The 14221-nt window shown below is 40.3% G+C and overlaps 1 protein-coding gene across 1 annotated transcript in view; it reads right to left on the bottom strand.

Moving 5' to 3' along the window:
• Positions 1-533: 533 nt before the first annotated feature.
• The window catches only part of LOC106957254 (bicaudal D-related protein 1), a 19192-nt gene continuing 5504 nt past the window's right edge, over positions 534-14221 (bottom strand). Inside the window, exons 2-10 of the mRNA XM_015048524.1 lie at positions 13919-14134; positions 8525-8644; positions 7765-7911; positions 7141-7311; positions 4204-4353; positions 3270-3347; positions 2855-2967; positions 2362-2482; positions 534-1463 (exon numbers count right to left, since the gene is read on the bottom strand). Coding sequence (XP_014904010.1) covers positions 1224-1463; positions 2362-2482; positions 2855-2967; positions 3270-3347; positions 4204-4353; positions 7141-7311; positions 7765-7911; positions 8525-8644; positions 13919-14134 — 1356 coding nt within the window. The 3' untranslated portion in view covers positions 534-1223. The remainder of the gene's footprint in view (positions 1464-2361; positions 2483-2854; positions 2968-3269; positions 3348-4203; positions 4354-7140; positions 7312-7764; positions 7912-8524; positions 8645-13918; positions 14135-14221) is intronic.

Genomic DNA, 14221 nt, shown 5'->3' with positions numbered 1-14221 from the left:
TCTCCAGCTATTGTTCCGGGCGAGAGGCGGGGTCACCCTGGACAGGTCGCCAGTCTGTCGCAGGGCAACACAGAGACAAACAACTAAGCACACACACACTCGCACCTAGGGGCAATTTGGAGAGGCCATTTAATCTGATATGTTTTTGGACTGTGGGAGGAAACTGGAGTAACCGGAACATGCAAACTCCATGCAGAAAGACCAGGGCTGGGAAGGCAACAGCTCTACCAACTGCGCCACTGTGCAGCCCTTTACCAGAACATTTTTACATTTATACATAATCTGAGGTTTCTTTCCCTCTGGAGGCAGGAACCCTGCATACACAATTTGTGGAAAACTGGAAAAAGTCACAATTTTGTGAACCAAACTCTCTTAAAAAAACATTTATGCTGTATGCTAAAAATGAAGGATTGAATTAAACAATTAAAAGCCCTACATTTGTTTACACGTTGTGCCTGTAATGAGTGTTTTTAATATTTTTCCCAGAACTATTTTTGCAAAACTAAATTAAAGTAGAACCAGAACAATTCTTCATTTTTAGGCTGATACTTTAATGTCACCTTTGATCCATTTTGTTTGAATGGAAGGTCAGCTGACCAATTGTACTTTTTTTAAAATGTTAGAATAAAACAATAAAGGCTTCTTCTTAATATGCTATGAAACTCTGAAGTGTAAAATGTGCCAAAAATGACATCAGAAATTTTAGGAAAACAATACAGTTTATGTCTGTATAAACACTGAGGAAAAAATGAACTTTTTTAATAAAAGACAAAGTGAAAATTATATTTTAAAAAAAATACATTACTGTACATCTCAGAAGAAAGTAACTTTTGAACACAACCTTCAAAAAACATAAACTTTTACATCCAACTTAGTGGAAATAGATTCAGTGTAAAATTAATTAAGTGTTTGATCGTCAAGTTAGATAAACAAAAACTTTCCACTGAATTACAAGCGTTGTGTAATTATTATACAGTTTTATATAATAAACAAAATAAGAGTCCATGCTCACAATTTGTTAACAGTTTCAATGAGATTGCTGGTGTTGTCACAGCTTAGATCTGAAGAAGGCTGAGCCTTCACTGAAATGTGTTGCGCTACAAATGTCCATCGATTAAGTCTTTGTTCGTGTCCTTCATCTCTCAGAGGTGACTTCATGGCTCCGTTGTCTTCACTTGTGACGTTCTCTGATCTCGTTGCTTCATGTGGGGCTCTGTAGGACGTCATTTTCCGTAATGTGCCCCTTTCCCCAGTCTTAGCCATTCTCTCCAGGGGGCCTGCACTTTGTCCGTATTACTGTCTGAACTCCACGAGGAGGAAGAGGAGAGCTGGCGCGTCCAGGTGGAGGCCGTCCTGCTGGGCCGTCGGAAGAACGCCAGGCCGTTGGCGGTGGGCTTCTTCTGCGGCTGCTCCGTCTGCTGCTGCGACTTCAGCTGCTGGTTGATGACGATCTGGATGTCGTCCTGAGGCGAAGGAAGGATGGAGCGGGTGAGCAGGACAGAATTCACAAACTGTGATAAATTGAGATTCTCTCACTTAGTTTTCTTATCCGTCATTAAAATGATCTCAACACTCTTTTAGACTTTTAGCATCTTAAAGACTGCTGCAGTGTCAGGAACAAGCAACTAATGTTGTGGAGTGCTGCTTTCCTGACTGCACTGGGTCAAGTATAAAGTTTGATGACAGAAAGGATCCTAGTTTTTTAGGAGTCGGCCATTTTGTTCCCTTTGAGCATTAAACCAGGTTTCAATGGTAAATGGTATGTGTACACCCCCATGCTAATTAACAGAGTATTTATTAATGTCTTTTGTGAACGTCTTAATTAAAAAAAATCAAGTAATTAAATGACATACACATACACTTTCAATTTCCCTTGCTAATTTCCTCAGATATGAAAATTGGAAATGCATTTTTAAGGTTTTTACAACATTTTTGATCCCAAACAATTTGTTTTAATTTTTTTTTTTTTTTCAAAAATACGTTTTGGGTTTGAACCAATAAGCTTCGACATGCAGAAAGTCACAATTTCAAGTTACTTTCATGTTTGAATCACTATAAATTAGTCTTTTAATCCGAATAAAGAATCTAAATCACAGAAAATAAAATCAGTGTTTTAGTATAGATGTTATCAAGATGCTCAGACGGGGCAGCAGATGGCTCGGCTCGGCAACTCATGGACTCCTGCTGCTCATATCCCCCAAAACTGTTGGGACATAAATGTCTGTCCCTTGAGCCCCACTGAGGACATGTGGAGAGACTTCCAAATACATGTTGTTGCTTCGACAGTACAGCAGATATTAAAACGCATTTTTTTGGAGCTGAGCTGACATTAGAAAGAGTCAAAACTGAAGACAAGCTGACCTGCCAGGCCTCCAGCTCCTGCGACAGTTCCAGCTTACGTTGGATGGCGTCTAATAACTGGTTGTTCAAACACATCATGTCGTTTTTGCTTCGCACCAATTCAGCCTCCATCAAATTTTTCCTGTTGAGAGATAAAACAAAATGCTTCTAATTAATGAGGATCAGATTTGCCGCAACGGAACAGCTGCAAGAATAAGCAATAACAATTGCCAATTAGGCAACTTATTAATGGAGTTGATTGCATCAGATTTTATTTATGGGACTCTAAGCAAAGGGGGAAGTGAATTTCAATATGTTTTAGGTTTTATTTGCAAATAAGCTTGTACCCTTAAGTACTCCACAATGCAAAGTCCCAATAAAATATGTTCCAAGTTTAGGTTGTGACGTGGCAAACTGTGAAAAGGTTTAGCAGCTACGGATATTTTTGCAAAGCACTTTATGTAAACTGCAAACTATCTGAATATGAATACTTTAACAATTATGAGTTGCGTACTTGGCGATGGCGTCATCCCGATCTCTGATGGCCTGATGGACGAAGTCCTTTTGATCTTGTATGCTCTGCAGCTTCTGCAGCAACTCGGCATTCTCCTGCTGCAGCTGGATGTTCTGCAGCAAGAAGACAGAATAACAAAAAGCTAAATAAAACCACATTACCCCAAAATCTTATCATGTGCTATGAAAGATTGTTTTCACTTGTAAATAAAATAAAGATTTTAAAGGCAGCATTAAACAAAGTAGCCAAAAGATGAGTATAACTGTATTCATACTGTTATATTAAGTTTTTATAAGTTAAGTCAGCTACTTTGGGCTGATGGCATGAAAGAAGATTTAAAGTCTGTGCTACAGCCCAGTTTTGATACAATAGGACGCCACAGGCAACGACCCGAGTTCTCTTCATCGCTGGTTACCTGATCCCTCAGCTCCTGCGCTGCGCTCAGATTCCCACAGCGATCTGCCGTCCCGCCAACAAAGGCCAGATTCACCTCCTAGACAGAAACAGACATTAGCAGAGAGATCAGGTGTCAGCCACGCATGAGCAACAGAAGGGGTTTCTGTGGCTTCGGCCTTCATGGGACGATACTCTGAAGGCGCGGCTGGTTATTTAATTACAGGACAAATGCAGCGAGACAAAGATTGACGACTGTATCTGCAAGATAGCAGCAAAAAGAAACTGTAAATTATCAACTGGGACAAATGAGAGGTGAACAGTGCTTGTACGTGTTCAGGTGTTTTTAATAACCAATAAACAGTTGAAGTTTATTTATACATCACTCTTCACAAAAAATAATTCTAAAGAGGAAACTTGAAATATTTTCCGGAGAAAGACATTGATGGAAACTGATGCAATTTTATTCTTCTCCGGAAAACGTAAACTGCTCTGCCATAATTTTCTTTTTTCTTTTAGACTCAAAAGGGCAGGTTAAATATCAACATTTAAATAAGAAAGACTAAATAAACCGGATGGCTAAGGATGCACTTTTTACTTTTCTTCGTTCTGCATGCATCGCTTACCTCTGATAAAAGAGTAAAGGTAAACTTTTCACCTCAGCAGATTTATACATTATCATAATGAGGTATTGTGTATGCTTCTCTAGTGCTGAACAAAGGATATAAAAATACAAACCTGAATTTCAAGTAGAGCATGCTTACCCATAAAGTGCAGCTCAAATGATTTACTGGATCATTCTTTATCTGATATATATCCCTGTATAGTGATTCTTTACTAATGAAAGTTGAGACAACTTTTTAAAAACAACAAAAAAAAGTGAACTCATTTTGTCCTTTTTATGTTTGAACCAACAATGCAGCCTTTTGTTCCCATTTCCCTCTGCTGGCACTCACCTGGGAACTGGATGACAGGGACTGGGCCGCTCCCTTCAGTCGGCGCATCAAAGCCTGCAGGTCGTCCTGCTGATCCGTGACGTCGGAGGTGCTGAGACCCCGGGTCAGAGGGAGGAGTAACTGGAGGATGGAGCCCATTTCTTCAGTCATCTGATATAAGGAGGCAGAGACAGAAACACGTCAATCTATCCTCAGTAAAGAGTTAGCGTAATCAAAACCGGTTCAAAAAAACTGGCCCAGCTTCTGGGAAGGCCAACATATTTGTGGTTTTCAAAATGAAACGTATCAAGGATGGTTTAATGGAAGTCAAAGCGGTTCAACAAATAAAAAAACAAAACAAAAACAAACTTCTTTGTTCTGTTTCCTTTCCGTCTGCTGTAGTCTCATGACTTGAGTGAATGAGTGACATCTGGTATTTACACAAAGGGAGGTGAGTGGGATTAGCTCATTTCTATTTTTACCTGAACTGGTGTCAGATGACTGGCCTGAATTTTATCATTCAAATGTCAGGCAACATTTTATAAAAAGAGACATGGCTGAAACAATAAAATGTTTCATCTGCCACCTCGGCTCATAAGCTTGAACAGAAATGAACTGATTCTTTAAAATGTTTGGGACATGAAAGCTGAAGAAAAAGAAAATAATAAGAATGGAAATATTCCCACAATGCAGCCAGGAGAAACGAGAAGCAAAGCGAATGACGCACGAATCCAGGAACGTATTAGATCTTCCTGTTGTACTGATGTTTTAACATCAGGAGTGTGAAGACTCATCGACCTCATTCCCTTCTATGTTCAATCTCTCCACACAAAGACATTTGGACTGTGTCACACTGTCACATAGAACTTGTCATCTTCCCCCTTTCTGCGGGAAAAGAGCGACTGTGTTTTTCACCACAACATGTGTGTTGATTTCCTGAAGTCTCCCGTATCGACCGGGTTTCTCCGTGATCTCACAGCTCAGGACTTTCAGGAAAGACATTAATATTCCGGGTATTACGTTTGCAAAGTTTTTGCTAAAAACACACTATGAGCGAAGCACTGCGGGCAGGAATGCTAGAAAAACAAACAGTGCAGGTACAGGGTGTTCAGTCCAAACAAAATGATGGCATCTCTGTCAGTCAATATTTGACAAAATGTATTGTCTTGCTGTCAAGCACGATTGTGTTTACTGTAATTTTTAAAGAGAAGCTTTATGACTTCTGAGAAAAGGGCTTTTGCTTCTTTTCCCCCAGTATCTGTTTTTCTGGGAAAGAAAGTAAAATGTGTTTTAAGGCTCTTATAAGTTACTTAAAGAAAAATAGTGTAAATAACTTTCAAACAAACTGAGATTTTTATCAGAAGGAGTTTTTATTTGTTTTGCATGTGAGCTTTTTAGCAAAATCTTCAACTGTGCTTTATAGTTTTGATTTATTTATATTTTACAAAGAATCTTGTAAAAAAATCCTTTTAAAGGGATTCTTAAATAAATGCAATTAAAGAAATACCAAAATAAATCTAAATTACAGCCACTGACTTTGTTTCTTTAATTCTTTATAGAGAAACTTCTATTTTTAATGAAGTTTTAATAAAATGGAAATAAAAATACTTACATTTTGTTTCAGAAATATAATGCGTGGCTAACATAAACCTAATTTCCTTAGGTTGATGACCAAAGTTGCCAACAGGTGCAATGACTGAAAATTAATTTATTCTTAATAATTTCAGATTTCCAAAGTCATTCAGAATTTCACATTTAGCACTCTTGTGTGTTTTGTCAATTGGCATTGAAAAAAGACCAAAGTCCTCCATGAATCAATGAAAGACAAACATGAATTACAAAATTATTAAAAGAATAAAAGTAAAAAAGAAAAAAATCTACTCTAACAGGGTCTTTGTCTTGAATTATAAGTCAATTTTCAAAAAACTCTCCCTAATTTTGTGTGCTAAACTGCTACAGACTGGGCTCAACACATTGTTGGTTTTCATTTTAATTTTAACTTGTCACAATGAAACTTTGAGTTAAAGTGAGACGGCACAGACTGCTACAGCTTCTTGCCTCTCTGTTCAATAAATTTTACAATACTCAATGATAAGCTCCGTTTATGAAGTAGCAGAATTATCAACAAGTCAAATCAAAACTAATGCTAACTTTCTTATGCTAAAGTTAGCATAAAACTTTAGCAAACAGCTCTAAAGAAAAACAGCAGCTGTAGCAACATGTGACCTTGTTAGAAACTGAATAAGTTTGGAAACAATTAATATTTCAAGGTGATGCATTGTCAGAACACTGCAGTCGCTTTGAGTTGGAGACACGCATCAAAACTCCAGATGGAACAAAATATCACTTGCTGTGAACTAGAAACAGATACAAGATACATGTTGAACATGATTGTTGAAGGAGTCAAGTGCTACCAAATCAAAATGATAATGTTAGGTAATACTTATGAAATTTAGCTTTATTACGCCTCACTTTAAAAACCTCAGTTTTTAAGTGGAAACCTTCTACTAATTTCATTAACTTTTATAAATGTCTAAACTGAGACAAACGGTTCTAATCGTGACATCGATAGCAATGACACAGAGAGATAAGTCTATATAAAATCTAATGCATGAAATTTTCCTCATTTTGACTGTTTAACTATACACAAAAAATGTAAGTGATTAGTCAACAGATGCAGGATAATGCAGAAGTAGGTCTCTGCCTGAAATGGCCTTTAACACATTGTCTTCCAGCATTATTAGCACTTTCTAATAAAAGTACTAATAACAAAGCAGCAAAACAATAAAGTAGAAAGAGTTTTAATTAAAAAGATGAGTCATTTCAAAGGATTGTTCCCAATTAGAACAATGACTTTCGATTTACTGAGCAGGTCTTGAAGCATAAATCAGACGCCTGAGATGCTTTCGCCAGTCGTTCTCTTGCATAAGGATGGTTACCAAAGCTGAACTCTTGTACCTGTTCTTTGCTGATGCCCCAGTCTGCTGCCTCCAGCTCCGACAGCAAGGAGGCATCCAAGTGGGTCCTGCTGTCCTGCAGGGACACCTCCTCCTGCAGCTCCTCCACCTGAGCCTGTAGCTGCTGCGAGCGGTCCCGTGCCACCTCCACCTCCTGCCATGCTTCACGAAGCTTAACAAAAAAATAACAACAATTTCTATCATTTTTTTTTCGTAAAACTTGCAATTACAATATGTAAAGTGCAAAGTGGAAAAGAGTCTGATTCTGTTTATTAAAGCTGCTCATGGTTTTTGTGTGACCTGTGCAAACATTCGTCTGAAGAGAAATCCTGACGGGCCAGATTCCGGCTCAGCAAACGTGAAACCAAGCGAACACGTCAGGAATCCGGACTTGTGGGTGGAAGTTACAATAGCAGGGATGAGGTGATTGTTTAGCAATTCTTTCTACAATCCCATCGAAACCCAGGCAGCCAGGCAGAGCGCGGAGCGTCCCTTTATCACCGAGGCTTTTATTCATTCACCAGCAGCATCACAGTGATGTTTAATGTTGTTTACTTATCCAATTAACCCAATCAGGAGCGGTTTTATAGCTCTGAAGAAGGACGGACGCACTGTGTGTGTTTACCTGCTGGCTGTGCTGCTGGTCCAGTTGGTTGTGCTGGGCCAAACGTGTCTGTAAAGAGGCCAAACTGGCTCTGAGCTCAGCGTTTTCTTGACCGACACTCTCCAAGCGTCGCTCCAGCTCCTGCTCCTTCTGTGTGAGTCTCAACACCTGCACAAAAATGACAAAACAGATTTTTATCTAACCAGCTGATCCTCCTACAGCAACCGTACGTCTGAATCTACTGCAAAGTGAAACAGTGAGACGGTACAAAGGCAGTGAGGACTGAAGAGAAAAATGAAAAACAAAAGAATTTGTAGGATAAAAAATGGCTTATGAATAAATTTTGAGAATGGTTATAATTAATTATAAATACAGTTGCCATCTGAGTAACTGTATTCCACAAGCTTGTTGATGTGAATGTCATTGCAACTTGCTTAGAGACATCTATCCAAATTTTAAGAGTAAATGCGTACATATTTGATTCTGCAAGTCCAAGGATGACAATAAATCCACGGTAAATTCAAAAAGGCTTCATTAAGAGCCCAACATGACAGTTTGAACTAATTGTCTTATATTTACGCTGAATAGTTTTTCCTGAGCTGCTGTTTGTTGCTCATGCTACACGAAACAGAAACACTTTACTGGCCGAAAACATGGAGCAAACCGATAAACGACAGGGCAGGTTGTTCTGGACACTCTGGCAGTGCAAGTAGAAAACAATTAGACCGTGTTATTAGCAGGAGTGCAACACTGAACTTGCTTTTATCATGTCTGCATTTACCTGCTCCTTCATGGCGCTGATCAGCTCCTCGTCCTGCTGCCGGTTGTGGCCTCCTTTCTGCTGGAGCTCCTGTTTCAGAGCCTGCAGCTCGCTGGACATGGCTCTCTCCACCTCCATCGCCTTGCGAGACAAAAACAAAACAGGCTTACAAAGGAGCAGAAGTTTGTGGCCTTTAAGCATTACAACATCCAGAAGCAAATTGAGCACGAGTACCACTTATGTTTACAAGATATGCAATAACTAGATCGTTAAAAAACAGCTCCAGCACTTCAGAGGGCCGGCATTATGCATTTTCCAGGCACTTGGTGACATTTTCTGGCACAATCAAGTGACTGTGTTACCTTCAAACATGAAAAGAAATTTGACTTCACAATTTGAAGTCAATTTGAAGTCAAATTGTGAAGTCTCTGTCTCTTCAAGAAGCTCCTGTTCTTTCGCAAATCTTCAGCATACCATCACAACGCTTCTCCATTTTCCCATTTCTAGAAGTGTTGAACTGAGAAGTAGTTTGCATGATGAGCTCAGCCAATGAGTAGCTCCACCAGGTGTTTGCTATTGGCTGCTGCTGCTAGTCTGAAGGAGCTGCGCTGCTCCGAGGAGGAAATAGTGGAAATAGTTGCCGCTTTGTGGGGGCAAAGGTCAAGGATTTCTCAAACGTGTGTGAAAGTTTCAAGGCAACACTCCAGGTATGTTTTTTATGTGGGAATAACTTAATGATGTAAAGCTCAAAAAAGTTGATTTTACATAATTCTGCCTACTCTAAACTACGTCTCAACAAGAAGTTGCATGTCAGGTGATGAAAGAAATAGTTTTTTATAAGTTTGCATGATCCATGTACATTTTTTAAAATAATGTTTGGACAGTTTAGATAGCTTTAAGATGCAAATAAAAGCTGTTTTACAATTTGGAAGTTTTTCCCTGGTCAAAATCTGATTGGACTGCAGAATCTGGACAGGAAAATAAACAGGCTGCAAAGTTCCTTAAAATTCTAACATCCAACATCAACAAAATTAAGCTCAGAGTACCATCTCTCCGAGTTGCACAGTATCTCCGTGGCGACCAAATATCCGCCCTGCTCCCCGCCTCCAGCCTCCCGTGTCCTGAACCCGGACCCTCGATTCCCCTTACTCAGCAGTTCGGCAGGAGCCTGTCAGGTCCCATCACCCCCACATAATACCAGACGAAAGGCTGGCCTCGGCGGCAGGCTGAGCGCAGAGGCTTCTTGGTCCGCTTTGTGACATCTTCATGCCACATTGGACAGCCGTGGAGCAAGGGGGAGGGGGTAAACTTGGACACGACAGGGGCAAATAGGCTTCAGAGCGAGTGCAAAGAGGAAGTCAGGCTTAAACAGGAGAGGACGTGTGATGAGAACGAAGGAGACACTGATGGACAAAAACAAAACACGGCCCACAGAAGCAAAGTTGTAGTCTGGAGAGCAGCTAATAATGAATGTCTCGTCTCTCTGTCGTTTCACAAACGTGGGCCTCCTCCACAATAGAGACCCCAACACACTGACTAACCATCAGCAAAAACACCAGAGTGAGGAGAACCCTTCTCTGGAAGAAGTATAAGGCCTCAGGTTTCCAGAGACATGGACCAGCTGACAACCGCAGCCACAGCCGACGCCACCCTGCAGGAAAGGTCGGCTCTCCCTCTGGGACGCGGGGATGTTTGGGTGAGAGAGGCAGCATCAAAACGGTCAAAGGAAAAGACAGATTTATATCATAAAATGTCCACACAGAGTTCAGAAGTGAGTGGATAAACAACAGAGTGGATAAACAGCAGGAAAAGTAGAACGGCCAGGACAAAAAAGGATAAAATATATATTTTTTTCTATTAAATGATAATTTTTTTTTATCTTAAAAGAAAAGTATATTATTAACTTCCATGGATGGTTATTATCCATCAGGAAAGCCTCTTTAGTAATACTTATAAAATAAAGTCTCTTTTTGGTCTGTGAAAAAAACCCTGATGATTACTCAAAGAACAGTGTTTAAAATTTAAAGTAGCTTTTAAATAAATGATCAAATTTTTATTTAAAACTAAATAAAAATGCAGAAAAATGGATGGAAAACTGAGCAATTTCCTTCATTGATTTACTACAAATGCTTTTTGGATTACTTCACTCATGGATAAAAACCTCTTTTAGGATTCTGCAGAATAAAATCTTAACTTTTTGTCACAATTTCAAACAGTGAGGATAATAATCAAAGACTGGTGTGGCAAACTAATAAATAAATAAATAAATAAATAAAGGGAATAATGTTAAACTAACAGAGACATCTTGAATGAAAACCATAAAGACATAAATGTTTATTTCATATTAGTTATCCATTTTGACATCCTGTGCATTGCTATGTCTTTTATTCCATCTCATTTGAATTCATTTTTAACCCTTGTTTTGCATGTATACGGCAGGTCATGCGCTCATTCATATAGCATTACTACCGTTTTCAATATGGGTTTGTGTTAACATAATTAGAACAATAGAAAGTCAATAAACATGGGACAGTCAGGATGACTGGAGGAAAACTGGACCGGTGTCACTGAGTTTGGGTGGATCTGATTGGTTAATAACCTCAGTTCTCCTTTCAGAAACTGAATATCTCCAGCCTGCCATCATAAACAGACTCCTGCTGCAGGCTGGTATTTCTCATCAACTGTAGCCAAGTTCACGTTCAAGTTTCCAATGAAGTTCCTCCTTTTCCATCCCGAGAAGAAAATGTCAAAACCTCCTCTTGCTTCTGAATTACTTTTCATGTTTTAGCTTGATAAAGACTGACAGGAAAATTCCCACTAATGCGAATCATGCAATTAGAAACAAACGGATGCATCAGGCAGACTGCAGGACCATTAATGTGATTAAATCCTGGCAGCGCTCAGTTCTCCCTCATGTTCAAGCTGTCCCTCTCTGGATCTGGACCTGCTGTTTATCCACTCACTTCTGAACTCTGTGTGGACATTTTCCGTTCTCTGTGTTGTTTTTAAGCTGCTGCTTCCAGTAAAATCTTAAAAGACCAGATGGAACGTTTTCTCAAGCCACCAAACTGAAATAGTTCATCCTAAACACGCCGTCCTCACAGTGAAACACGGTGGTAGCCGCATCATGATGTGGAAGTGCCTTTCTTCCATAGGGAGAGGGGAACTGTCACAATCAGAGTTGATTAAAATAAAAATAAAAAATGGATGAAACTCAATCCTGGAAGAAAACCTGTCAAAACGGACAGCAACTTCACTGAAACGGTCCAGTCAAAGTCCACGTCTAAATCTAACTGAGGATGTACGACCATTTCCAATTATTTTCTTCATAAGACATGAATGAGCTTGAGTGATTTGGCAAAAAAAAAAACAACCCACCATAAAAAGCATTTAGCATGTCAACACTCTCCACTTTCAGCCGTGACTACAGTGAAAAGCGGTTCAACAAACTCCCTAAACAAAAACATGCAACATGAGAATAAGTTGTCTCTGTGCCCCCCGTTTATAATTATGAGCCATTTAGTTTTGTTCAATTGCTTATGAGCAGTTTAAAAGGACAATTAATTTCCTGGCAAGGGACTTTATGAAATCCAGCCACAATCAGAACGGTTGTTGTGAAACACAATGAAAGAAAATAAAGAAATTTGATCAATCTACCGTCTTCTGCAAGAACTCCTTGGCTTCATGCATTTCAATGCCTGGGATACGAGGAAAGAAGAAAATTGTATTGTTTTTGGGTTTGCAGATAATAAGTCAACCTTTCTGGACTTAACAGGCCACCAGTCTGCAAGCTGCAATTAAAAAATAAAAAACATGACAAATAGCCATGACTCACCCGAGCGGGCAGCGGCCGTCGGCTTCACCACATCTGACCACCAAACGTTCAACACAAAGCTCCTCTCCAAAGTAGTTCCACCGACCTGTTCGCTTCAGTTTCTGACATTTTACCAGCAATACAGAGCCAATAACTATGAATGACTCCTGCCAGCCAAATTAGACACTTCCTTCACTTCTCTCTCTCTCCCTCTCTCCTAAAGCAGCTCAGAGAGTTGAGCTTTTTTTTTTTTATCTAAATTGACTTTTTCCTGAACTTTAAGGGAGTCTGTTGATTCCCAGCAGTGGAGGAGTTCCTAGATTATTTGGACCTTGACTTCTGGGAGGGTTTAGCTCCCGTTTGGATTCATTTTTAACTTTTGAGGCAGATTTCACAACAACACAAAGGAGCAGGTCTGTTAGGCGACCGGTCGAGTGGAACGCAACATTTTCACAAATGTTTGGGAGAACACGACATGTTTTCCAAGGCTGGAAAATTACTCAAGGTTGTCCAGCTCGGGGATCAAGTCGGCTCCTCCTGGTTCACTGATAAGAAGCCGTAAAATATGTCAGACCTAATTTTTGTGCTCTGGGAGGGGTTTTTTCTGTGAGATGAGAAACCGAGGATGATAAATGTTTGGCTTGAACGCATGCAGGATGAAGGACCTGAGTCAGCTGGATGCCGTTACTGAATCACTTGTGATGTCAAGCAAGTTTTCGAGTTAAAACTTAACTTTGTGTAACTCCATTAACTTAAAACACTAAGCAGACTAAAGAGTTAATAGGGATTGTTTGGGACAACTTTGGGGAAACTGATACATATCCCTGAGCCTGATGGATTTAGAGGAAAGGCTTTAGTTATTTTTTATAGTATCTTAAAACACACACACACACACACACACACACACACACACACACACACACACACACCGAAAAACACATTTCAAGAGTTAGAATCTTTGAAATGGCTACAAAAGTCACTGAAACTGGATTTCTTGTGCATTTATTTTTGTAAAGCGACACCAGCAGCAGTCAGATACAGTCTAATCTCCCCTCCCCGTCTGAAATCAAGTCACGGCATTAGCTTTCACTCCCCTTCTTGTTTACATATTATTTCCATCCTGCTCAACACCAGAACAGATCTTCCGCAGCATGCCAAAAGAAAAAAATAAAGAAAAAGGAAGAAACACCCAGCTACTGACTGAATGTCTCTCCTGTATATACGGTTCTTGTTAGAAGTCTAAATACACTTCCATTTTATTTTAATGATGCTTTGGACCATTTTTATTGCAGCTAATAATGATTACAAGACAAATGCCCGCAGTTTGGATCCAGAACTCTAAAGTTCTGAAACGCCTGGAACATCAGCGTATGTAAACTTCTGACTCTTCTGGTTCTGGACAGACCTCACTCTGAGCGCAGAGAGTCTCAGCTTAACGCTAAAACAGTTCAGACTCAGTCAGACTGACACACAAGCAGCTTAGTTTCATACAATCGGATCAGATTACACTCCAGTTATGCGGTTCGGCCCAGACGGCCTGAAGAAGTGGATCCGTCGTAGCCGTCGCGGCCACAAGGATTTGTCTTTTGTGTTGGACTCACAGTTCTGAGCTCCTCCCTGAGACGCTGCGTCTGCTCGCCGTGCTCCAGCTGCAGCCGGCCCTTGTCCCTCTCGGCCTCGCTGAGCGCCCGGGTCAGCTGCTCCACCTGGGCGCTCAGCTCCCTCACGTCCCGCTCCAGCTCTCCCACCTGGCTCTCCCACTGGGACTGGCAGCCCTCCAGCTTCAGTCGCAGCTCATGACGCCCCTGCTCCAGCTCCTGCAGGAGGAAACGAGGCGGAAGGTGAACAGGTGGCGGCGGGAACATCAGCTCCAAAATCATCGAGTCATTCATGCCCTTCATCCA

Source organism: Poecilia latipinna, unplaced genomic scaffold (assembly GCF_001443285.1).
Source record: "Poecilia latipinna isolate Pla-1442-1.1 unplaced genomic scaffold, P_latipinna-1.0 Scaffold889, whole genome shotgun sequence".
Classification (NCBI taxonomy): domain Eukaryota; kingdom Metazoa; phylum Chordata; class Actinopteri; order Cyprinodontiformes; family Poeciliidae; genus Poecilia; species Poecilia latipinna.
Note: the sequence above shows the minus strand (reverse complement) of the source record. Positions and strands in the feature narration are given on the sequence as shown.